The 27,519-nt window shown below is 31.0% G+C and overlaps 1 protein-coding gene across 2 annotated transcripts; it reads right to left on the reverse strand.

Moving 5' to 3' along the window:
* Window positions 1–1,670: 1,670 nt before the first annotated feature.
* LOC143044750 (dual specificity mitogen-activated protein kinase kinase 6-like) lies at window positions 1,671–27,378 on the reverse strand. Of its 2 annotated transcripts, none has more exons than XM_076216880.1 (9): window positions 16,801–17,102; window positions 13,699–13,777; window positions 7,872–8,034; window positions 6,709–6,828; window positions 6,112–6,228; window positions 4,872–5,051; window positions 3,843–3,920; window positions 2,888–3,027; window positions 1,671–2,044 (listed from the first exon to the last, which is right to left on the reverse strand). In XM_076216880.1, exons 1-9 carry the CDS (start codon window positions 16,883–16,885, stop codon window positions 1,894–1,896), a joined length of 1,113 nt encoding a protein of 370 aa, XP_076072995.1. In that variant the 5' UTR covers window positions 16,886–17,102; the 3' UTR covers window positions 1,671–1,893. The 2 variants fall into 2 exon arrangements, with proteins under 2 accessions (XP_076072995.1, XP_076072996.1); XM_076216881.1 differs by lacking the exon at window positions 16,801–17,102 and adding an exon at window positions 27,121–27,378 and having other exon boundaries at window positions 1,754–2,044.
* Between the last annotated feature and the right edge of the window lie 141 nt (window positions 27,379–27,519).

The raw sequence follows: 27,519 nt of genomic DNA on the forward strand, positions 1-27,519 counted from the left end.
TGACAATAACCTTTAGTGCTTAATATAAAATATACCAAACCTAGAAACTCACAGTGTACACAGAATCTGTTCATTTATCTTGAATGCTAAAAGTGTTTTTTAGCTTTGTATCTTAATTTGGTTTAATATATCATGTATATTGCTTAAATGTCAGGTTGCCTTATAAAATAAAACTATTTCATGCACCTTTTACACTTTGCATATTAAATATTACATTAAAACAGTATCTACAAAATCTATACAAAAATTTACTCTTATCAACATTAATATATTCAAATTTAGGTATGAATTGTAAAATGTAGGCTCCAAAGAGCATATATTGGTCACCTGTAATCTTTCCCTACACTTTTACAATTGTCCTATTCCACCCATACATCTATATAAGTGTTTTTGCTTCACTTCATTTTCTCTGAATCTCAGTGCATCCCAAAAATGAAATACATTGACAGTTCTAATCAAAATTGAGTTTCCAATTAAGCGTATTAGGATATTCACTCAATTCTTATGTATAAACTTCAATTGTCTTTCGCCATTATTAGGTCCTTCCAAAATGCTGTAAATGGGAACCCTAGTTTAGTTAAATCTTGACAAAAACTGTGATTCAGTTTCAAAGGATAAAATCTATAAAAAAAATTGGCAGACAGCAAACGACCAACAACAAATGATAGCAATAACTTGCAAGGCCTTCTGTCAAATGAGCTTTAAGTATTTAAAAACATTACTAAAATAAATAACTCATAATTTGTATTTTGTAAGTTCATTGCTGTCTTCCAACAAAAATCTAATTTTATCATGATTTCTTAAATATTTAAAACACGACAACAACAGTATAGAAAATATTATCCTTCCTTAATATATTAATAATAAATAACCATACCAAACACATTTCATTATCACAGTTAAAACTTAATATTTACTGGTCACCAATAGTAGCAATGGGAGGTAACCAGTATTCTTCAAATCCTAATTGCTCTCAGTTTAAAAAAAAGTATGTAAAATCAGTACAAATAATATGAATAACTCTGTAACATTACATATTAATAGTTCTTACTCTAAAAAAATAAAATAAAATGACAAGTTATATTAAGATTCTTTGAAAGCATTCACAAGATCAATTTATACTTTCATAGTATAGAAATAATTTTAACTTGTTAACCTTACATCAGTCAAAACTGTAAAATACTTGGCAAGTTTAGAAGTAGATTAATGCACAATGTTATGACAACTTCTGAACTTTTTAAGTAATATTTACAATCAGCTGAACAAAATATAATTTCAAAATTTCTTTCTCAATAACCCATATTCTTGATTTCTTTGATTTGTTAACACTTTTTATTCATTTATGTTATCTAATCACATTGTAAATAAATATATCAATATGATTTATTCCATATATATCATATCTGACAATTCAATAATAGCAAAATGCTTTTCTCAAAAATTGCAAATTAATAAACAAATATGCATTACATAACTGTTATCAACAAGGTTTAAATTATTCAAATGGCAGTTTAAACTTGAATTCTACTCCTCTTCAACCAATCAAAAGAATTCTTGGTCATCCTCTCTTGTAATTAAAAAATAAAAGCTGTAATCTCAGCAGTTTTTAAAATTGAAAAAAGTTTGGGATAAATATATTTATAAACACAGAAAGAATGCTTCACTATATAGAAGTAAACAAATTAAGTGTTTTTAACGACCAAAATACCATTTTAGAAAGGAAGACTTGTCATCTTTCATTGCATACATAAAATATATATAAAAATAGGTAGAAAAGATTTTTTAAAGCACTGAATGAAAAACAATTAATGGTGATGATATTTTCTCTTCCTTCCATTCATCTCTTTCTCCAGGCTTCATGCACACGCCACAAAAGTCTAAAGACAGTTTTCATTAACTCGGTTGTTCATTTAAATCCCCATATTTTTCAAACACTCCTTCTACATATTTGGTTATATCAAAGTCTGTGGTTTCACCCTTTTTAACAAATGGGTGTTCTAACAGTTCAGTATAATTGGCCCTTTGCTGTACATCTTTATGTAAACTGCAAAGACAAAAAAAAATCATATCATATCATCTAGTTGTAAATACTTTTATTATGAATTGAGTTGTTATATGCATTTTTTGAATGTCCTTATATTTGCATATTTAAAATATAGCTTCATGAGTCTACCCTAAAACATGCTCTGAAATAAGGCAAGTCAGCGGATCTTCCTTTATGATTCTTTCTCATTATTACAGCCTCTAGTCAAAGTATGCTTTTATGACTCAAATGGCTCTCCATACTCTGAGGTTGGCTTTCTGATATTAATTTCAAATTAATGCATGTTCCCTCAACCTACATCTATTTAGCATGATCCTTTGATTAAGTTGCAGTTTGAGCCTGATCCAAACTACAAGAAACCTAAACAAGATAAAAATAGCAATTTTGGAGTGAATGGCATGCTTTTTATCTATCCCACAGAGAAGAGGTCTAGAACTTCAAGTGTAAAATCTCAAGAATATATCTTATGATTGTATATAATTCAAATATCCTTTAGGAACAACCTATTTGAAGGTCGAGCTTAAGCCAAAAATAATAAATAAAAAAGAAAAGTTTAGATTTTGTTGAAATGGGTTCGTTGGACCTACAGCTGTTTCGCTCAGAATAAAGCACTTGAATGATTCATATGTTCACTTGTGTCCAATTTCCTTGCAAAAATCCTGTTTATAATATGGTGTTAAATGATAAAACTATACTTCACATCTACTCTTGATATCTATATTCTTTATTTACCCGACCCTTGCATTTTTTTCCAGTTTCAATATCTGTATAGCATTCATTACGTTGAATGCTACTATATTGTAACTTTGCTACAAATAACTTCAATGTTAGCAAGTCACTTACCAGCATGTTATAAAATCTTCAAATTCTGATGAGAACTGTCCAGACGGCAGTTTGGGAGGGGGGTCTTGTACCACTTGTTTCAGTTGTTCAAATGGTGTGTTCCATTTCTTGTACGGAAAACTTCCTGTTGCTAACTCAATCTGAAAAAATACATTAAAACATGAATTTAAAGGTTAAAATATTATAAAGATACCTTTTTATTGTTGAAAGTCATATGTTGACATTTGTCTTTTTCTTATGCTATTGGATATTTAACTAGTTTCTCCTTGTATTTCTATGATTATTTTCTAACACTCTATTCATTTGTGACTTTTTTAGCATTTGCTCTGTAATTTTGTTTACCCAACAGAAATTCATTCATTTTGTAAATTGCAAATAAATTCATTCTACACAGCTACTTTTGCATAGGTACTATTTCTGTACTAAAAATCTGTAGTACTGGAAATTTACTTTAAATATTCAGTACTATTTTGTTACTTTAAAATTATTTTAATATTTAGGTACCTGTATTTTACAGTACTTAATTTGTACTTGAAATTTAGGTACTACATATTTTTGGTTACTACCGTGACATTTTCTGCATTTTGAAAGTTTTTCTATTTCAAATCTCTTAAAATTATGATTTTCAAACATGGAATATTGTATGATGTATGTACCAAAATATTAAGTACAAATCAAGTACTGTAAAATACAAGTACCTAAATATTAAAATAATTTTAAAGTAACAAAATAGTACTAAATATTAAAAGTAAATTTCCAGTACTACATATTTTTAGTACAGAAATAGTACCTATGCAAAAGTAGCTGTGTAGTTCTTATATATTGTGTTCTCTCTAAGTGTAATATTAAATTTTAGGAATAAACTTTTTCTTTGTGTTCTACAATTCAGTAAAAATAATATTTTTCTTTCATCCACATAACATGATTGTAAAATACAATGAATTATCTCCCTTACCATAGTAATTCCAAGACTCCATACATCTGCTTTGATATCATATCCTGTTTGTCCTTCTTTGGGATTAATTCTCTCAGGCTGAAAAAAAGACAGCATATCATTTTTATTTTTTTCTACATTCATATCAAAAGTTCAAAAGTTTTTATAATAAACAATAAGTTCTTACAAAATGTAGCCAGTCCGGTATACAAGGTATGTCAAGACTCGTTCCTGTCTGAACACACGAGTCATATAATCCTGTGTACAGCCATAACGTAATTTTCTTTGAATTAAATGGCAAAATACAGGTGTAATGAATTTATGTGCATTTACAATCAGGAGCTTGAGTTTTACCTAGTAATGCAGCTTTTATGGGTACAATCTTTTGTACCTTTGCACATAGTACCAAAATGATGATATTTAGAGCACTGCCTATACTAATTTGAAAAATTGTCTTGAAATCGACTTTTTAAATCATCTTTTTTCTCATTTGTTGCTGTATATCATATTGGTTTATTGTTTTGTATATGAATCAGGTTGTTTTCTCAGTTAAATTGTTTTATATTTGTTGTTTCAAATCCTTTTAACGCTTACTAATGTGGTATGGGTTTTGCTCATTGTTGAAGGCTGTATAATGACCATTTGTTCTTAATCTTCTACAACATTTGGTGTCAGGTGGAGAGTTGTCTCAGTGACAATAATATCACATCTTTTTATTTTTATATAGTAAATTTTCTCCTGATTCTATTTCAATCTTAATCTGTTACTAGACAAAGGGTAAACAGTATATTCCATCAAAATGAATGGAGTGTAGGAAGTTAGTCTTATTATTGGTCAAGAGTTGTTGGTAATTTATGATTATATTTGATGTATGCAAATGTACTATCAAATAAAATTGAGAAGGGAAATGGGGAATATGTCAAAGAGACAACACCCTGACTAAAAGACCAGATAGCAGATATCAAATATGTTACTTAATCTTTCTACACTATCACATCCATTTGAGTTAAATAGTCCTAATTGATGATGTGTGTTCTATACAATACTTACTGCCATGTAAGGTTTACACCCAGCATCCTGAGTCTTTGCAACAGAATCGACTAACTGACCAGAGATACCAAAATCACAGATTTTCACTTGGGCTACCTTGTTTATTAATATATTAGATGGCTTGACATCTCGATGCATCACTTTCAATTCTGTCTTCAAATAATGTAAAGCCTTTACAACCTGCAAGAAAACAAACAAATCACTAAATTAGCAGCTGAACAGAGGCTGTTGTTTTTTATAAGACCTCAAATGGTGTAGATTGTGGCTGAAATATTTTTGACAATGATAAGTGCTGTGAAACATAGGAAGGTGATGATAATAGATATTTTACACACATTTACGTCTGTGTAAAATACATTTTGTAGCAAAATATTGTAGGTTTACTTTTTTTTAACCCAAATAAAAATATTAAAGATAAAATTCAAGAATATAAATCCTGATGTCTTACACACTAATGTCTTATTTTTACATGAAGGATGTTAATGCACCCTAAACCTAATACATGAAGTATGCAAGTCAACTTTTAATTCAGACCTAGATTCCAATAAAGATAACAAAATAAAATCACAAAGTACTGGCACGCTTGATTACAAAATTGCAAAAATAATTTTCATCATAATTCACTTCAAACAAGAGGCTGTCACAACGACAGCAAACCGGATTTATTAATATTTATTTGTGTCCTGGCAATATCACAAGAACCATTACTGATGAATGGTGAAAGTGAAAATCGTCATTATTGAACTTGACCTCTAATTTGCCATCAGTAACAACATATAAAAATTTCAAAAGCTTTGGTTGAATGGTTCATGAGAAAATGCACGGACACGACTGGAAACACCATTTTTCAATCTTTCAAGAACCACAACTCCTGAACGGTAAAAGTCAAAATCGTCATTATTGAACTTGACCTCCATTTTGTCATCAGTAACAACATATTAAAATTTGGGAAGCTTAGGTAGAACAGTTCATGCGTAAATGCACGGACACGACTGGAAACTCCATTTTTCAATCTTTCAAGAACCATAACTCCTGAACGGTAAAAGTCAAAATCGCCATTATTGAACTTGACCTTCATATAGTTGTCAGTAACAACATATTAAAATTTTAAAAGCTTTGGTTGAACGGTTCGAGTTAATGCACGGACAACATTTGATTGCCGCCCGCCCGCCCGCCCGCCGTACATCCCCAAATGAATAACCGACATTTTTGTCACAAAAATCCGGTTAAAAATACTTACAGAAAAAGTGATAATTGCTAAAACAGTCTCTGGTATATGCTGACCATCTTCATAAATCTTTTTATAGAATTTATCTAATGATGTGTCCATAACCTCCATACATATCCAAACATCACCCTGTAATCATATTAGCTAGCACCTTTTAAGTATCCACTAAATGCATGCAATGAAAGAAGGAAATTCTATTCCATTGCTTAAGGCTTAACATAAATTTGCAAGTTCATCTTCTATCTTTTAACTCTGTTTATTATTTACCACAATAACTTGTATTAATATTAACCAAAGTATTTAGCATGTAAGAGTTCTATTTTGGTATGCATTTTCAAATTTTTACAATTCTTTACAATTGACAAATCATATAAATACAAATTTACAAATGATTGCAGCCTTCAATATTTTGGTACAGACAAATTAAATAAACTTCTTATTATGGTTCCAAATCTAATATGAATTTTTCTTTTTTTCATCTTTTGTGATCCCATTAACAATCTTTTTATTTGTTTCCCTATGAAACTGATTGCCCAGCCCCTCATACAACACTTAGTTTTTCTGAAAACCGAAAAAACAATTAAATGAATATAATTGATGATGCTTTACCTCTCTAAACAAAGCACCGTAAAACTGTACTGTATACGGACATGAGCCACTCCTCATGGATACATCTAAATCCATTAATAAACGTTTCTGTTCCTCATTATTAACTGTTACAGTGATTCTCTGAAAAAAGGCAGAAAAACTCCTTGTTTATAGTTGATTACATTGTAATTTTAACATGAATAAATGTATGATAAATGCTTTTACACCAAAACACATATGTATAATAAAGTATTACAGTTTTTTGTTTTGATTGATGTTGGTATCAACCAAATGTGTGTTCATTTCAGACCATGAGGATTTGTGTTACTGCAAATTCAGAAATCATTGCGTGCATTTATTATTGCTATTTTGTCATTTTTGACTAAAATGCGTTTTTAATTTTTGCGATATTGTGGAAAACCCTGTTCAGTTCATATAATTATAAATAATTCAAAATGCGAGTTTGAATTATTGTGATTATAAACCCTGTTACATTTTTGGCAATAATAAAAACATCGCAATACTTTCTGAATTTACAGTATTGTTTTTAAATTATTCAATATCAATCTTATAATAGTATATATATATGTGTTAACTTATGGTAATTTTGTCACAGATTTAGATAAAAAGTTGATTAAGTGTAAATAGCAATGTATTATAATTAAATATGTTACTGCATACATGTTTTATACTTTTATCTACTCCAGAATGTCACATAATTTCGTTCGTAAATAGATCTTTCTGTTCAAAGTCCACAATCAATTAGGTTTTTTTCAGTGCACTTCAAATACTTTCAGTCTTTATAAGGTATAATATCTATTATGTAGGCCACATATTTGTTTAAAATGTATGCGGTATTCAACTGTGTATACTATTATAATATGAACATTCTGGTGAAATAAAAGTATAATTATTCAGAAAAAAACAAATGATTTTCAATTTTCTTCTTCAAAGATCTATCGTACAAAGATATAAGAAGATGTGGTACTCATGAGTGACAATGAGAAAACAGTGCTCTAAATCCGAGTCACAATTAGTAAAAGTAAATCATTATAGGTCAAAGTATAGTCTTCAACATGGAGCCTTGGCTCACACGGACTGCAAACAATCAATGTGCATAGAACAGAATCAACTCTAACATATTTAAAATTATTAGTTAAAAAAAGAATTTTGACTATTTATACCTTTACTGCAACAATAGCCCCACTTGGTCTGTGCATCATTTTATCTACAATACCAAATGCACCCCGACCAAGATTTTGGATAAGCTGAAGGTCACTGGCCTCAATCTCAAACTGTTTATCATTGATCTTAATAGTAGCTTTGGAGTCCAAATTTCTTGGAGGCCTGCAATGAAAATGAAAAACAAGTTAAAATTGCTATCTTACTCCAGATCCTCACTGTTTTCATTGGCTAATTTGCCATGTAACATTCAATGAAAAACATAATACCAGGTACTTATCATGTCATTAATAAAACATTCAAACTCCTACAACACAGCATAAAAATGTGACATATAATAAAACAATTTAATGCTGTAATTTATGTTTACAAAACTATAAACCATCTATATTTAGCTTTAGATTCCATAAGTCATTTAGAGCTTAAAAAAGAAGTAGTTTTTTGTTTGTTTTCAATCTAAAGTTTTCTATTAAATCTTTTTTTCACACAGAATCTACTCCAATAACATAATTATTCTCCCTCCAATTGTTGTTTTCAAACTCAAAGCAGAAAATATCCATTCTTGCATATAATAATGAGATAGGAACAATTGCCATTGAGACAACTATCCAAAAGTAAAGAATGTAAACAAATAAATGTCACAATATTACCTTAAACAATGAGCAAAACATATTGTGTATAAAGATATAAAAAGTCAGCATGACAAAATTTCATACAATTCAAAAGTGAAACCTGATTTTTCTAAAAAACAATAAATGAAAACCTAATATGGAATACAGTAACCAATGACAACCCCTGAATTACAGGCTGCAGACTCTGGACCAGTATGAGCAAATTCAAGATAATAACATGTCAATATGATAAGAACACTAAACTTGCTTTGATCTAGAACCACACATTCAGACAGATTATTAACATTTAACAGTCTGCAAGAAGACATCAATATACCTCACTCTGACCAAGATGAAGATAGAAAAGCCTGACATAGGAGTGCTGTTTTCAGCTGAAGTATCAACATAAACAATGAACTAGTTTGTGATTAGTTCAGTTCAAGGGGAACCGCTAGTGGTAGATCAATGATATTTGGTATGCAGCAGTATTAGCATTAGCAGATCTCAATTCCATTTTTTTTTTGTCCCTCCAGTTATGGTGTATTGACATTGAATCTTTTTATTTATTTACATGACAAGATTGTGTGTTGGTAAGTTTAAAAGGGCCACCCCCTCTAGTTATGCTCTTCAAACTTTTTTCTAATTTACATGTAATGTGTATGTTAAGTTTAAAGGCACTAATGATAGGTCATTGGTACTTGGCATGCAGTTCTATAACATCTATCTCTATTGGAATTGAGATTATATAACCCACCCCTTTGGTCATATGGTTCATTGACTTTAAATATTTTGCATAATTTACATTTTAAAGCCATTTCAATTTAACCATTTAATTTTTACTATCAAAATTTGATTAAGGCGTGAATTAATGCATTATTTTCCTTGCACTTAAAGGGCTAAAGTATGCATCTTGCAAAACATGCACTTTACAAAACAAACTAGTGCATGCACTGATTAAGAATAAAGAGCAGTTGTTCTAAAGCGTTACATTCCTACATAATCATTGAATAATTAAGTACTTGTTATATACAGTTGTATATATATATATATGAATGAAGCATGGCCATGCTGCCAGTGAGTAATTATAAGACATGTGGTGTCATAATTGTATCATCAGTGTATCATTCCAAGAAAATTCATACATTTCTCTCTTAATCAGTCAGTCATCAAAACCAAATTATTTTATAAGACTAATTTATTGTGGTATATGTGATTCATACTTCTATCTATTAATACTTATAACATGAATAACAATGGTTTACCAGGAAAAAAAGGCCAGCAACTAGTACATGCCGAATTCTCAGGATGATAAAAAGACTTATGCAACGTTCAAAACAAAAACTTGGTTGCTTATATAGGGAATCACTGAAATGTGACTTGAGCCCCCCCCCCCTTTAGCTTATTGAAGTATGACTGGAGTGCCCCCCCCCCTACAAAAAGTTCTGGATCCGCCACTGGCAGCAGTTTAGTAGCCCAGGCCACGTGTGTCATAAAAAATCTTACAGATCGGTCGTAAGTCCATACTGAGTTGTTCATGGATTAAGTCAGCAGATTTTTCTTGAAACACAGGCCAGGCTTCTTAATTTTGGGTTCGGCCCCTAACTTTAGCTGAAAATGTCAAGTGCTCATGCTTATCTTTCCTGTTAGGGCAATATGGGCTCAAAGATGGAATATATTATGTGTTTTCACCTGCTCAAAAGATAACTATCCTCAGATAGTTTTTGTATGAACTAATTTTATCATTGCAATATTGCAATAAAATGATCAATGCATCATCTTTTTCCTATAGTATTAATTTATCACAACAATTAACAAGGTAACTGTCCAAATGCTTAATTAACAGTATTGTGGAAACCCTTGAATAATTTTTAACACCAGATTTATCAGTTTTACCTAATTTTTTTGTATCTTTTTGGTCAGATAAGTACTTTGATGTGTTTATGCTTTATTCTAACATTTATGAGGCTTTTTGTTGGAATGTTAAATGTAGGGCAGAAACATCACCTGTCTAGGTTTCCATGTTAACTGTGACCCAATTCATAAAATGTAACATGATGTGTCTGTATTATGTTTTTTTCCTTCCTTTCTGTTAATGCATACCAGCATTAGAACACAGGATTCAAACAATCCTAACAGCCACAACCTCCAGACAGTATGCATGATTTATTTCTTCTTTTAGAGTAATTATATGGAAGTGGATGACCTAGCTTTTGATCAGTAGGTTACCTCAGTAGGTTACCAGGTGACATAGACTGGTTTCTTTATTATAGTAAACCATCTGTCATCTGAACTGATTTAATGGGCGAAAATGTAAAAGTCAATTATTGATGTTCAAATGACAAGCTATTAAAAATTCTATGCATTTTCAAAATTCTTATTGAGAGCTTCTGGTGCAAATAATTTGTCAAGTGATTTTGATGACCTGAAAATATTTTCCTTTACATTACCTTTTCAAATTTACAAGGTAAAAATTAAAGTGTCTCGACTATAGACTTAACATACTTTTTATCCTAACCAATACTAATGTCTGGAAAGTGAAGCAAATCAATATTTATCAAACTATTTAATAATTGACAAGGACATGCATTGTTGACCTGTGATTGTCAACAGATGGGGGAAGTCACTAATATTCAGTTGTTAAAATAAAATGATCTGAAAACAAACAAGTATGCAACCACATCCAGACAAATATACTCAAGGTTACACAATTATTAAATTCATTTAAAAAGCAGATGAAAGACTACTTCACTTAGAGTTTATAGAACATGCACTTTGATTTTTTTGTTTAATATTTCAGAAATTAGTAGTATATACAATAAAGACATTGAAATTAGCAAGTAAGCTCAACCTTTAATAAAGTTAATGTATTTTAATAAATTTTCCCTGTTTTATATATGAGAACAGTCAATATGTTGAACAAAAATTATTCCAGCCTTCATTTACCTTCTTGCACCAAAACCATAAAGGACCAACTCCTTAGACATAATCCTAACCTAACCATAAGCCCAAACTGAACCCTGACCCTTAAGAAGAGTTAAGTAAATGAAGACCAATTATTATGCTCCAGTCACACCTTCAATTGTTTTTGTAAGTTTTATATGGTCTTTAAATTTCAGAGCAATAAAAGACTTTACAGTAGTCATTTAAAACAGATTTACAGAATCAGCAGTTTCTTTGACTATTTCATTTATTTTCTTCCTTGTGCAAGATTAAACATTTAATATATATATATATATGTATAATTGGCCATTAATTCGGTGACCTTTCACAAAAACATGCTTAATCTTTAAAAGTGGTATAAATTGATGGGACAGCTCAGTGTAGGTGGTAAACCCTTGACTAGATAACAATTAGTCTCCCACACATAGTAATTGTTAAACCATTAATTACTCTGGTATATACTATCAAGCTCTGTAAACTACTTCACATTTTATTTATCTCTTGTGAAATCGTGTCAAATAGTCAATTGAGCAAATACCATTACAAGTCAGGTATCAAAAGTGATCCTTTAAAATACCATAAATGGTTATAAGGTGTTTTAATTATCTGTGCAATACCAAACATGGATAAGGCTTTAACATTGTATCTACTAATCCATAAAAGGCAACATAGGTAGAAAAAGTCAGATAAATGCTTCTTCGTATTTCAACTTTTATATAATCTTCAAAATCAAAGGTTGCAGACCTGGTAAATAAACTTTTTTTTCACTGCACGTATACAGTGACCTATTATAAGTTTTTGAAATTAATATCATTTGTTGGATGAGTTATCTTATTGGCAATTATACCACATTATTTATTGGTATCAAGGAAATATCACACAGTCAACAACAGCAAGAAATCACAAGACAAGTAAAGAGACCAAAGCAGACAGACACTAACAAATTCCTGTTACAAACATGTATTCATAAAAAATAATCAATATTAAACATGTGCAAAATCTATGGAAGAAATATCAAACATGTGCAAAATCTATGAAAGAAATAAAACATGCTTTTACAGAATTAAGATAATTTTTCATCTGCCTTTTTCAGAAGAATATTTCAAAAAAACATGTACTAAGTAGACTCTTCACAAGTGAGTTTGGCTGTTATCTTCCATCATAGCTGCATTCATGCACTTTGTCTCTCTCATATGCATCAAATGGATTTTATATTTTCTTAATATGATAGACTAAATTGTTATTTGTGTGAAATTATATTGATTAATTAAGCATATATTTTCTACAAACTGTTAAATAAAATATGTGTCATTAACTTATGGTAAACACTTCTTTATACATCTATTGACGATTAAACATTCAGAATTGAAGAAGTTTTTTGAGGACTTCTTGTACATACTGTAACACAGAGATACTTAAACCAACAATTCTTTAGTAAACTTCTTGAAATTTCAAATTTTTGAAATTATGCATTTGGGAAAAAAATTTTGTTGAAACCTTAATTATAGTCTTTTCTGGGGGAAAATTACAGTTAATATAACATAGCATGCAGATGTGAAAATGTCTCAAGGAGAACACTGACCTTTAACTCTTAATTAAACATTAACGTCAATTTTCAGTTTTTAATTTTTATCAAAATGACAATAAACTGTCAATATTAAAAAAAAAAATTAAAAAAATGCAGGTTAAATTTAACTTATTATTCCTGACAAGGTAACCTTCAATCTATAACTAACCACATATATCATTCTTTAACAATGTCATGCCAACCTTGTATAACATTTGACATAAATTCTAACATAAAAATATACAAACATTTTCTTAAGGATTTGCGAATTACTGTTATACATTGCATGTTTTGATGTGACAAAGGAAATGTTCCGTTTCCTTTACGTACATTTCCTCTTAAGGTAGAGAGAAATAAACATTTCCCATTCTTATGTTATGATACATTCTGAAGGAAATATTGACACCGATATAAAAAGAAGATGTGGTATAATTGCCAATGAGAAAACTCTCAACAAGAGACAAAATGACACAGAAATTAACAACTATAGGTACATCAAATATACAGCCTTCAACAATGAGCAAAGCTCATACCAAGCTTAAAATCAAAATAAAAAGAGTTTTTGATAACACGATATTTAAGATTTAATAGTGCAAAAGAAAAATACCTATGTATAAACTAGAACTGTGGGTGTTTTCACAGAAGGATAATCCTTTTTAAAACTGTGTCTGGAGTGATTTTGTGGTATTTATAAACTATGTTAAAACTTACACTGGACTTTTGGGAGGCTCCAAGTTTGGACTATGGATTTTTAGTCCAGGTGGCACCCTTAGTTTCCTTCCACCTCTGGCTGAAAAAGAAAATAATATAAAATTATGCTTTATGCTTCCAAAAAACTTGGAATGATACATGTTAGATTTACAATCAATGAAATTATTTCACCCTGTTTTCTACTAGTGAATTTACATTTTCAACAACATATCGGTACATGAAGAGTTACAGGCAGTTTAAAATATATTGTTGCTTAATACATAAATATGATGGAGAATGTAGTGTGAATAAACTAGTTTCCAGACCTTTTACAACCTGCCTGTATAATATGCAAAGATTATTAGTTTATAATATAACTCATAATCTCATCAATAAGGTTATAGTGGTGAGTTAAAGATCTGTATTTCCTTTTGCATGATAAATTTCACAGAAAATAATTTGTAAATTTAAACTTTTCCTCTCATTTTCAGAGTTGTGGTACGTATTATTTAAAAATAATTGTGGTCACACAATTTTGATATATATAATATAAGTCAATACATATTAAGTTATGTGTAGGAGTATTGTAGTATGTACAACTAAACATCCTTCGGACATCCTAAATTATCAAAAATGAATTGATGATAATGAGATTTTTTAACAACCTTGACTGGCTATACACAGTCATTGCACTGTCCATGTTAAAATAAATTGAATTATCTATCTATACTCTTTCCTCCTCTTAAACATGTTCTTAATGATGGTCAACTTTTTAAATGTTTGTTAAATGTTATTAAGACATCTGTAAATGAGGTTTTTGTAAACAATGACAATGCACTCCTTTGACAGTGTATTTGTTAGGTTTATATATGAAGTGGAATGTACTCAATGCACTGATAATACCTTGTATGGTGACCTTTAAATATCTGTTTTTTTGTTTTGTTGTGTTGTTGTTTGGCTTCCTAATTAACAATAATTTCTTCCTATATCTATATTGAGTGATTTGTAAGTAATCATTTTTATTTTTAACTTTCTTTATTTGCTTCAAAAATAAAATAAAATAAAAACAAAAATTGATTTTCTTAGCAGATTATTATTGTGACCAATTATCATATTTATGTATTAAGCAACAATATATTTTAAACTGCATTCATCATCAACACAAATACAATCCAAGGACAATCAAACATCCAGTGTTATGTTATTAAGTAACCAACTTTCTACAGATTCCTAGGTGCATAATGAATCACATGTGATGACACATCTACAAGACCTTGATTTTCCAATTTACTGGTCATCCCTACAGCAGCAATTATATCACAACATGACAGAGGCTATTTTTAGAAATGATCAAATCTCAGGTTATATTATCTACCTTTTATTATAATTGACCTAGTCATTCAGTATTGGTAAGTACCAGGATCCGAAATCTAGGTCAAATACTGATTAGTTAGTGAACTCTTCTGTTGTGTGTCATTTACGTTAGTAAAGACTTCCACTAACAAACAAACAACTTGTTTTCCTGTTGTTAAGATTTCCTGTACTTAAAAACATGAATTGATCCTTGTACCTATTATTATGGCTACATAAGCATGTTAAAAAGACTTTCTTTCTTAAATTCCCCTCCATTTTCCCGGTTCAAAGATCAAGTGTATATTGTACTTATAAAAAAAGACCAACCGGTGGGCTTAAACTTTGCAGGGGACTCATTACACTGGAAATCCATCAAATTGAAAAGGTTATTTTGATATTTGTTTACATTCTAGAACTTTGGAAAATTATTGCATCTATCTGTATACTGAAGTCTTTGTCCAGAATTTTGTATCAGACCCCAAAAAAACCCTGACCCATTTGGTTCTTAATTTACTACTGGTTTCCTTGAACTTAAATGATTTCTGAAAATTACAAGGTATATGAATGTAAACTTCTTCCTAGATAAAATGGCACTTCTCCAATACCAAGAACAGTTGATATACAGGTACTTGCATATTAGTTTCATACTATAATAATAAAGTCAGGGAAATTCAAAATTACAATAAAAATTGCTAAAACATCACCTGGAAATAAAAATTTGATCTATAAGGAAGAACAGAATCAACCACTAGTAATGTGCACAGAAATATATCCTAGCCAATAGGCTTGACCCTAGAAATTCCTAAATTTAAAAGTTATGGAAAAAAACCTCTTTATGTCTCTATAAAAAGCAACCTTTAATTGAACTAAATCAAACCAACTTCAAAATGCAGAGATAGATATAATGCAGTACATATGCAATTTAACACATAATGCAGAACATCAGCTGCAATGCAGAGAGAGACAACACTTAGTCTTTTTCTCCGTCTTTCCTCAATTATTTTAGCATTGTTCTGTTGTATAGAATGCAAGCACGTCCAATTGCAATCTTCCTCTCTATGATGTCTTGACAATTGAAGGAGATGCAAACTGGTACAATCCAACCAATGCCCATATAATATAACATCCTATAGTATACTTATTCTTTAATTTCCATTGGAGCATATATATGACTGATTTGAGATAGGTTTCATTTTACAAGACATCCAAACTGGCATTTTTGAGCAGTTATCTGGGAATATGCATGCTTTAAATTAAATATGGAATCATAAAACAAATTTTCACAAAATATTAGCCAAAAAACATTGGATTGTTGTAAAAAATGTACAAATCCATACTATAGGCCAGGACAAAAATATACTGAGCCACCATCCTCTCAAGTTACAATCGAACAAATTATATATATAGTACTTTAAAAACAAATAAGGGAGCTATTGCTTTAACCTTTAATCAAATGTTGAACATATATACTTGTTTATTTCAGATTACATGTAATATGGCATAATATTATGTTTATAAGAACAATATAAGTAATTGTGGCCTTTAAAATATCAAGCCAGAATTATTTTTTTCACACATCTCATCATTAAATATATTGAAAAGAATGCCACTTATTCCATTTAGACATATTGGTGAAAATTCTCCCAACAAAAGAAATTTTCCAAGATCCATGTAACATGAGATTTAACTAACACTTATATATATATATATATATTACTGAACAATATGAACTAATAAATCATGACCTCAATTAAGTATTTGTTTTCTTACCTTTGTTGTTCACTTGCGTAGGAGAAACCCTCGGAACCCCTCCCATAGTACCAGGTACATTCACCTGAATGGGATTAGCCATCATTTTGAAAACACTTTCTCTGCTATGTCAATTTCTGGTACACAATTCACAATGAATAATACACTTGCAGATGCAGTTCTTGCACAATAGATGAAATAAGAAATCTGGAAGATGAGCAAGCCCCAGGGATTTTGTTTTCCTGTTGTTTTCTCAGAATTCCAAGTAAACTACTACAAATCACTAGCAAATATTGCCAAGATTCACACAATCATGAATCATCAATTCTGATTGGCTGAACAAAAACAGGTCAATATTCAGTTCATAGGTAATTCATTCATACAAATGTGACTCAGTATCAACTGATTGTAGCCGATTGGATAAGACAAATCATGAATAGTTATGAGGGAATACCCTGACAGCATGCTCTACCTTTTGTCAAGTCGTGACTAAGCTATTTACAGAACACTATATATATAATCTATCATCAAACAAGTATTAAAAGGCATTCGAAAAGATGTCACACAAAGCTGATTACATATATACATTGTATATTACTATCCAACATCTAACTCTTTTCTCAAACAATATTTTGATATATCATACTGGTCTGCATATTCTGTAACCATTTACAATTTGGTTTTTGACAAATTTATTCAGGCACATGTATTTGTTATATATTTAGTAATAAAAGTATATAAATTTAAACAATGGAAAAAACTTAAATTTATCCAATACATGAATAATTGCTAGAATTACTACGAAAAGGAAATTTCCCAACCATTTATATCTATAAGTCTTAAAACTGAGGGAATTTATCAAAATTTTCAATAAAATTTGTATAAAAGTAATGATGGACTTTTTAATAAATTAAAACATTTGATTTCCTTAGAAAATTTTCATTTGAGTAATATATTAATGAACAGGAGTTTTTCAACTACAAGACTTCAACTTCAGATACATGTAAATTTTGCATTAAACTTAATTAATTTATTGTCATAAAAATATGGAAATACATGTAAATAACAAATATAGCCTGAAAAAATGTATAAATTCTAAGATTCCTTAGAATTTTTGAATCCATTTTCTAAAAGATCATTAAGGTAACCAATACATGTAGTTCTACATGATATCCCCTCTTCTCTCTTTTTTTTGTGTGTCTTTCTTGATCTTGAGGATTAAAGGAGATGTGTAATAATTTTATTTTTTCTTTACCCGTGGGGTTTTGTGTATATACAATATATTTATTTCTTGGTCTTTTTCTGACCTACAGTAAAACTCTTGTCAAAAATGGTCAAAGTTGGGCATTTGTTTGGCTGTGTGGGATGTATAATTCATCAGCCATGTGGTGTTACAATGTTGATATATGGTGCCTTGTTCATAGAGAGATCCAGTCTCTGCACATTCATTGTCACCGAGAATAGTTGCAACAATTTTGAGGTGTTGCAAGGTTAAATTTTGTTGTCTATTGAATACTTTCATTTTCCAGTGGCATTCTAAATTCTCTGCTAATCATCCTGGTAATCCCCTCTTGAAGGACCTACATGTACCTCTTATTTTTCTTGATAGTCTATTCTTGTCCTGAACATGCATGAAATAATTGCCACTGTACATAATGCAAACATTAATCAATCAATCTTGAAAAACAAACTTAAAGACAGGAATTATGTTCTTAGATATTCATCATTTGCATTGGAACAGTATGGAAAATTTTTGCCTGATTGATAAATTTCATACATCCCTCAAAATCTAAACAAGTCATGACATGTTATACTAGAGATGATGAGAATTTGTAGGTAGCAGTTACAGTCAAGTAGGAATTATGTGGGCAGAGGTTATGTCACAACAGTAAACTCAACAGGGGACCATCTCATTCACTGTCAAAAGCATGTTCAGCTCACAGCATTTTTTTTAACTTTCTTTAGCAGGCATTAGAATTGGGCAATTATGTCAGGATAACACTAAATATATATCCTCCCACACTTCCCACACATGGTTTACACAATGAGCATTATGAGGAAGGAAACAATGGATTTTTTAACATATATAAAGTTCATATTTTTGTTGGAATCATTAATACCTTGAATTTAGTTGGTTTACTCTACACATGCATGATGCAGATTAACTTGTTTGATACCAAGGCTTCAAAGATATGACACACTGAAATGTCTGGCCTGCAGAAATATCTATTAACAGAAATTAACTCTTTTAAATAGGTCAGGGTCACATGAAACTTGTCAGGCTTACATGGTATGATAATATATGAATGAACACATTTCAAACGTTTCAACTTCATTTTAGAAATGAAGCACTAATTCCAAAATTTAAATTCTGATACGTGACAAGAGCATGAAAATGAAGTCAATCTAAATAAGAAGATGTGGTATAATGGAGAGCCCGAGGGAGACAATTATACATCAAAGTCACAATGTTTAAAAGTTGACAATTACAGGTCAAAGTATAGCCTTCAACACAGAGCCTTGGCTCACTCTGAATAGCAAGTTATAAAGGGCCCCAAATGGACTAGTGTAGACAATTACAGGTCAAAGTATAGCCTTCAACACAGAGCCTTGGTTCACACTGAATAGCAAGTTATAAAGGGCCCCAAATGGACTAGTGTAGACAATTACAGGTCAAAGTATAGCCTTCAACACAGAGCCTTGGCTCACACTGAATAGCAAGTTATAAAGGGCCCAAAATGGACTAGTGTAGACAATTACAGGTCAAAGTATAGCCTTCAACACAGAGCCTTGGCTCACACTGAATAGCAAGTTATAAAGGGCCCAAAATGGACTAGTGTAGACATTTACAGGTCAAAGTATAGCCTTCAACATAGAGCATTGGTTCACACTGAATAGCAATTTATAAAGGGCCCCAAATGGACTAGTGTAGACAATTACAGGTCAAAGTATAGCCTTCAACACAGAGCCTTGGTTCACACTGAATAGCAAGTTATAAAGGGCCCAAAATGGACTAGTGTAAAACAATTCAAACAGGAACACCAACTGTCTAATATAAAAAAAAAACATCTAGATAGGTATATATAAATCAAAACAACAACGAAAACCACTGAACAACTGCAGGGTCCTTATTTGGATCACATTCCAATATAATTTGACAGACTCTTAAAACAAATCAACACACCAAATATTGTTGAGCTTTCATGCATACACTATAGGTGCTGACAATTCTACATTTACCTTACTGAGTGTGGAAAATGATGTCAAGGTCAAATAACATGTATGTAGGATGGACATACATGTATGTAAGATGGACATGCATGCATGATCCTTACAAACAATCCGTATTGGCTAACCCAAATGTAGAATAGCAGTATGAGAGTTATACAAATTGGGTTTCAGCATTTACAGGACCTAATTGAAGCTTCACCAAATTTTTCTAAGGAATGTATTGCAGAATTAACAAGAGGCTGTCAGAGAGACCGCAAACCGCATTTTCGTGCAGAGGTCAAACCCTGAACAGTTGAGCAAGTATAGACACAACATTTGAACTTAAAACACCTCTGAATTTAAATTGTGATAATCTTTCAACAAGAGTGCACACACTGAAATGTCTCGCCTTCTTTACTAATCATTGATTTTATGTTGATAGTCCTAAATGTAAAGCTTTATTACAACTGTCACATAAACTTAACATTAACCAAGAAAAGCAAACATTGCATGATCAATGAACCATGAAAATGATGTCAAGGTCAGATAAACATGATAAACCATGCCAGGCAGACATGTACAGCTAACAATTCTTCCATACAACAAATATAGTTGACCTATAGCTTATAGTTTAAGAAAAGCAGACCAAAACACAAAAACTTAACACTGATCATGAACAATAAACTGTGAGAATGAAGTCAAGGTCAAATAAAATCTGTGCGACTGACATATGATCATAAATTATTTACATACACCAACTATAGTTGGCCTATTGCTTATTGTATTAGAAAAATAGACCAAAACTCAAAAACGTAACTTTGACCACTGAACCATGAAAATGAGGTCAAGGTCAGATGACATCTACCAGCTAGACATGTACACCTTACAATAATTCCATACACCAAATATAGTAGACCAATTGCATACAGTATAAGCAAAACAGACAAAAACACAAAAACTTAACTATAACCACTGAACCATGAAAATGAGGTCAAGGTCAGATGACACCTGCAAGTCCTTCCATACACCGAATATACTAGACCTATTGCTCATAGTAACTGAGATATGGACTTGACCACCAAAACTTAACCTTGTTCACTGATTCATGAAATGAGGTCGAGGTCAAGTGAAAACTGTCTAACTGGCATAAGGACCTTGCAAGGTACGCACATACCAAATATAGTTATCCTACTACTTATAATAAGAGAAAACTTAACATTACAAAAAATTTTAACTTTTTTTTAAGTAGTCACTGAACCATGAAAATGAGGTCAAGGACATTGGACATGTGGCTGACGGAAACTTCGTATCATGAGGCCTCCATATACAAAGTATGAAGCATCCAGGTCTTCTACCTTCTACAATATAAAGCTTTTACGAAGTTAGCTAACACCGCCGCCGTCGGATCACTATCCCTATGTAGAGCTTTCTGCAACTAAAGGCGCAGGCTCGACAAAAACCGTAACTCAATTTTTTAATCTTTCAAGAACAATAACTCCTGCTCAGTAAAAGTGCAAATCGTGAACATCATGAACATCACACTTGGCCTCCATTTTAACATCAGTAACAACATATTCAAATTTAATACATGTAATAAGCATTAGTTGAACGGTTTATGAGTAAATGCACAGACATGACTGGAAACGCCATTTTTCAATCTTTCAAGAACCATAACTCCTGAACGGTGGAAGTCAAAATCATCATTATTGGTCTTGACCTTCATTTTGTTGTTAGTAACAACATATTTAAATTTGAAAAGCTTTGGATGAACGGTTCTTGAGAAAATGTAGGACAACATTTGGCTGCCGCCCGTCGTACATCCCCAAATCAATAACCCATATTGTTGTAGAAAAATGAGGTTAAAAATTGACAGGACCGAATATATTTTTATAGGATATGTCCAGTTAGTATTGTGATAATTTTCAAAGGCAGTTCATAATAAAAGTAAAAAATCCTATAACAAATGCAATAAAAGCAGGTGCACAACTTCAATATATTGCAATCATTCTGTGAAATTTCAAGGATCAGCTGGCTGTAAGACTAGTAGATAATTACACAAATATATGGTTCTTACATAAATTTGGCAGAATTCAGAACTTATTGAGTGTGTAGGTAAAGGTAATATCTTTGGTTAGTTTGCTTGTTAGCTGAACTGTGAAGTCATACATGTCAACTACAGGTATTAACTACCCTCCTTTAAGAGTAGACTAGTCCAACAGATAACCAATATATCTGTCTGTAGAACTAGGCTACTTCTTCAGGAGGGTAGTACTAGTATATCCAACATAATGATGACTTCACCGTTCAGCTAGCAAACAAGCTTACCAAAGATTCTACCTTAACCTACACACTCAATGCATTCTGCTGTAACATGAATATAAATTTCCTTTACCATATCAAGTTGTTGTTCTTGCATTTATCATGATTTGAGACATGTATTATCTCCAAGTGGTACGGTTACATGTTTTTACTTTAAAGCTAGACTAATGTACATGAAAAGTGGTCTTCAAATACGATGCATTGCTTTACTAATTTTTTAGTCTGTCCTAATATAACTTTTTGTGACAGAAACCTTAAAAAATACATTTTGTAAACAATGGAAATCAAAGGACTATAATAAAGATAATAAATAGCCTTTTTATTATATAAAACAAAATCTTGTATAGTTTATATTTGTTGGTGGAATATTTTATCCATTCCCCATTTTGCGCCTTTAGGATAACCAATCAGTTGTGCCTTAAAAATCAAACTTAAAAAAGAAACTTTTATACACCATATGCATAAAATTGGAACAGAGAAAAACAACAGCATAGAAAATGAACAAGTTTTATACATATATACATGTATATATAATATATATATATAGAATGTCGTCTTTTTATACAAGTTCAAGTATTAATTTATATATGCAAAGGAAACTTAAATTTTTTTTGAATTAAAACAAAGTTTAATTTTGGACCCTTGGACCTCACTATGGACCAATTTGATAATGGGATCAGAAACCCAATATCTATATGCACAGTTAGATTCAGCATATTATATGTAGAAACACTGTCATTTTATTGTTGTAATATCAGTATTTAGTTAAAATATAATCTTAAATCAATCCTAATTCTATCTTATTCATTCAAATGTGACGTCATTTTTCATTTTTTGATGATCTGTTTTACAAATTCAAATGTGACGTCATTTTTTTGTCATTTTTTACAATTTCAAATATGACGTCACTTGGCGTTGAGGTTTTCACTTATTCTGATGTGTCTATTTTTTGTGCATTTTGTCGGGTTATGTAATGTATTTCGGTTGTTTCCTGTAATTAGTTAATACTTCAGTTTTATCATGTATATCTTTTGTGTAGTCATTTTAAAAAATTTACTGTTTGCAAAAGTATAAATTATTTTAAATAATAGGGATGTTCTGGTACCTAACAGAAAACCCTGGCTGTTTTTGGGACAACTTTTTTTGAACTTTTAGTCCCTGATGCTGTTCAACTTTGTACTTGTTTCGGCTTTCAAACTTTTGTATCTGGGCGTCACTAGCTAGTAAGTCTTGTGTGGACAAAATGCACTTCTGGCGTATTAAAATTTTAAACTTGTTGCCTTTTGTTAGCTATTATTCGTGTGTTTCTTTGTCAACTGTGTTCTCCTATTTTTTTATATTGTAGACCTGTAATGTTGTGTTGTCATTTTAATGTTATATTTCACATGGCCATAAAAGAGGGAGATTTGGCATGCCACAAAAGCAGGTTCAACCCACCATTTTTTCCTTTAAAAATGTTCTATACCAAGTCAGGAATATGGCCATTGCTATATTATAGTTCGGTTCTGTGTGTGTTACATTTTAACGTTGTGTTTCCGTTGTGTCGTTTGTTTTCTCTTATTTTTGAGAATGAATTCACATAACTATAAGACATGTCACAATACTTATCTATCCCAAATTAATTCATGTATTTGGTTTTGATGTTATATTTGTTATTCTCATAGGATTTTGTCTAATGCTTAGTCCATTTCTGTGTTTGACACATTTTAATGTTGTGTCGTTGGTCTCTTATTTGATGCGTTTCCCTCGGTTTTAGTTTGTTACCCCGATTTTGTTTTTTGTCCATGATTCAGTGTTTTCCATTCAGTATTTAAGCCGGGTGTGCCGATCACCTTTCGATTTTAGGAGGTGGTCGGCTTTTTTTTCAAATTTCGGATTTTTTTTGGTTCCGTACCGTTAAAATTTGAATACTAATCGCGCCTCGCTGATTTGTTTTCATTGACAAAGATGGCGTCCAATCGTCAAATTTCAATGTTTTCATTTATCAATCGGGGTACAAGAAAGGCAGACGACGATGATGATAAAGAAAATACTAGACCAAATAAGTTAAATAAAATTGATAGTAATGTTGAAGTTGTGGAAATTGAACAAAAATCAACCAAACAACGGAAAAGACACGCAAGTGAAGACAAATATGAGCAAGACTTCAAATGGCTTATACTCACAGAGGAAGGATACTACTGTTCTATGGGCCAAAAATACGCCACAAAAGCAAGAAACAGGACATAAAATTGTAAATGAAAGAAGAGAGAAAAGAGATAAATTGTTGAAAAAAATCAATTCAAAGAATATTTGACAATTAATATGACTACGTCTATGTTTGTTCAACTCCATTAAATGTGAATATTATACTAATCTTTATTTTTGTGACCCCCACGTGCACCCACAGTAAATTAAAAAAAAAACGGGTGGACATTTAAAAAAAAACCACCCGGTTGCAAGTGATTTTTTTAAAACACCCACCTCCCCTTAGTGAAAAAAGGAAAACAGCGGTATACTACTGTTGCCTTTATTTGTTGAAATCAAACAAAATTTAATTTTGGACCCTTATTTAGAGCAACTTTAATTTAAAACTGGAATAAACTGGACTAAAATCCAAATATCTTTCTACATGTTTATATTCAGCATATCAAATATATATGATATACATGAACCCTTGAATTCAATTTTAGTCACAATCAAACTAAATTTAATTTTGGACACGTTCAACCTAATTTATAAATTTTGACCAATTTGAAAACTAGGCCCAAATTTGAATATACAGTATTTAAGTGTAGATTCAGCATACATGCATATGTACAAAATGTACATGTATCATAGAATCCAAATTTTAAATAAACCATTTTTTTATGAAATTAAAATTTATTTAAAGACCCTTTGAATTTAAAAACAGGATCCTTAAATCCAAATCCTAGATAAATGATTAGATTCAGAATGTCAAATTAAAGAGTTCAAATCAGACAAAACATAAGCAATGTATACAAATAAAAGCATTAGAAAAGTATAGTTTGTGGCCCCTATTTTGGCATTCTAAATGGTTAGAGCCATAACTCCAAGAAAAAATTGAGAATAATAATTTCTTTTGCATTATATGTACATACATATATACACATTATGTCCTAGCAATTATAATTATCTACAAAATTAAAGCTTCTGGAATTCTGTTGTGGGGATTCAGAGAGTTAAAATGTCAAAATGTTGCAGAAGAGTATTTAAGCAAATTCTAAGTTCAAAGGAGCACATTACAACTCTTAGACCAAAAAGTGAATCATAATTTCATGCCTATAATGCACATCTACATTGTATGTCCTTATCATCTACAATGTACAAAGTTCATGAAATTCTGTTGTGTGGTTTAAGAGCAGTTGCAATGACAAGAAAAGGACAACCAGACAGACAGACCAAAAACATCATACCTGTACATGTATGTATAGAAAACTTTGAACTGTAAGGTATAATTATAATTCTTACACCTAAATTCAGAAACTTTTGTAAGTATTTTCAATATGACTACCTCTCACCTTTCAAATGACTCTAAATTTAAACAATTTAACAATAACCACTTAGCACTTCATGCCCTCTGCATTAAACCAAAGGCAAGAACATATATACTTTCATTAGCCTTAACTAAAATGAGATGTCTGTTCTATTCTCAGTATGCTGTGATGAAACCCATTTTTTTAGATGTAAAATTGATATATATATATATATATAGGTTGGTTAAAATTTCTGACCAGTTGAACAGTTTGGTTTTTTAAAACATATTGCAATTGGGGCAAAATTTTGAATTAACTACAACTTCACCTCTAATATTCAACATTGCATTTTTATTAATTGCAATACATAATCAGATAATGTTTTGAATTTGCACTTACCTACTCATACAATTTTATAACCAGTGGCAAATGTTTGATTCCTTTTAGGAAAAGTAACATTATATCATAATATTTATACACATATACATGTACTTGACTAAAACAAAAAATCTAATTGCAGCAAAGTGGTTGGGGTGAATAGCAAATGAATAGGATGGAGAGGGGTTAAACCTTTAATTAAATTGGCAGATGCACTATTTTGCTGTGAGACAGGTCACCAATGAAAGAATAAACAGGTTCGTCATGTTCGTATACCAGTAATATTCAAAGTCAGGTAATTTTGATAAAATGATATCCCCTTTAATTTGGTTTACTTAACATAGAATGAATACATCAACAGGAAAAACAAACTTACCATTTAGCATTGTATACAATTATTAATAATGATGCTGAGAAATTAGCATGAAGAAATTGAGAAAAGACCTGCCGGTCTATTTAAAATTTATGGCTTTTGAGGAGTAAATATAAATTTTCTGAAACTGCATTGCTTAATCATAATGTTAACTTTGTTGTCAGTTACATTATACTGAAATGATTCCCAGTTTGTTTTTTTAATAAAATAACTGTTCTTTTTACATATATGTATTTATATCTATAAACACATGTGGCATGCATGATCACTAAATAGCTAATTGCAGGTGTGAATTCGAATGAACCAATATTTTTGATCAAGACTTGCAGTTTGCATGTGCATAAACGAAGCTAACATGGATGGTTTTTATACATGGAGGTTTAACATTTAGGTTATTTTATTTTTTTTTATCATTGGTTTGACATACAAGTTTAGGGTCATTTACCTATCAAAGTATTGGAGGAGGTCTGGAGCAATTATCAATAATGTCAAAATGCATGTGCATTCATGAAATGTTTTTGTGGTATTATAAATGCTATTTCATTAAATTAATGTATCCATTAATCCTATATATTTGATGCATACCTGACATTTTTGTCTTTTGCAGAAGTTGCAAGGTGTATCACTTTCTAGGCCAAGGTCTTTGACTCGCTGGAATTTGCTCTAAAATCAAATGATGATTATGCTGTAAAAAGCTTGCCAATAGCCTATTCACATATCGATCTGTACACAATAGTCCTTAAGTTGGTTAACTGCTGATGCACAAATTTCTGCCTTGGTCCTAAGCAACCTCAAGAGGGTCTTCAAATGTGAGGTTGAAGAAACGGATGCCTATCACTGCCGAGGGAAACCCGCTTACGTCATTAATGAGTCACGTTTGTTGGGCTTGCCTTTTCTTGGTCCTAGGCTACAAGCTAAACAAACTTGTGAATGTATTATTGGTACCCTTCAATGTTTCCAAATAATTTTATAGGTTGTAAATAC

The sequence above is a fragment of the Mytilus galloprovincialis genome, chromosome 9 (assembly GCF_965363235.1).
Source record: "Mytilus galloprovincialis chromosome 9, xbMytGall1.hap1.1, whole genome shotgun sequence".
Taxonomy (NCBI): domain Eukaryota; kingdom Metazoa; phylum Mollusca; class Bivalvia; order Mytilida; family Mytilidae; genus Mytilus; species Mytilus galloprovincialis.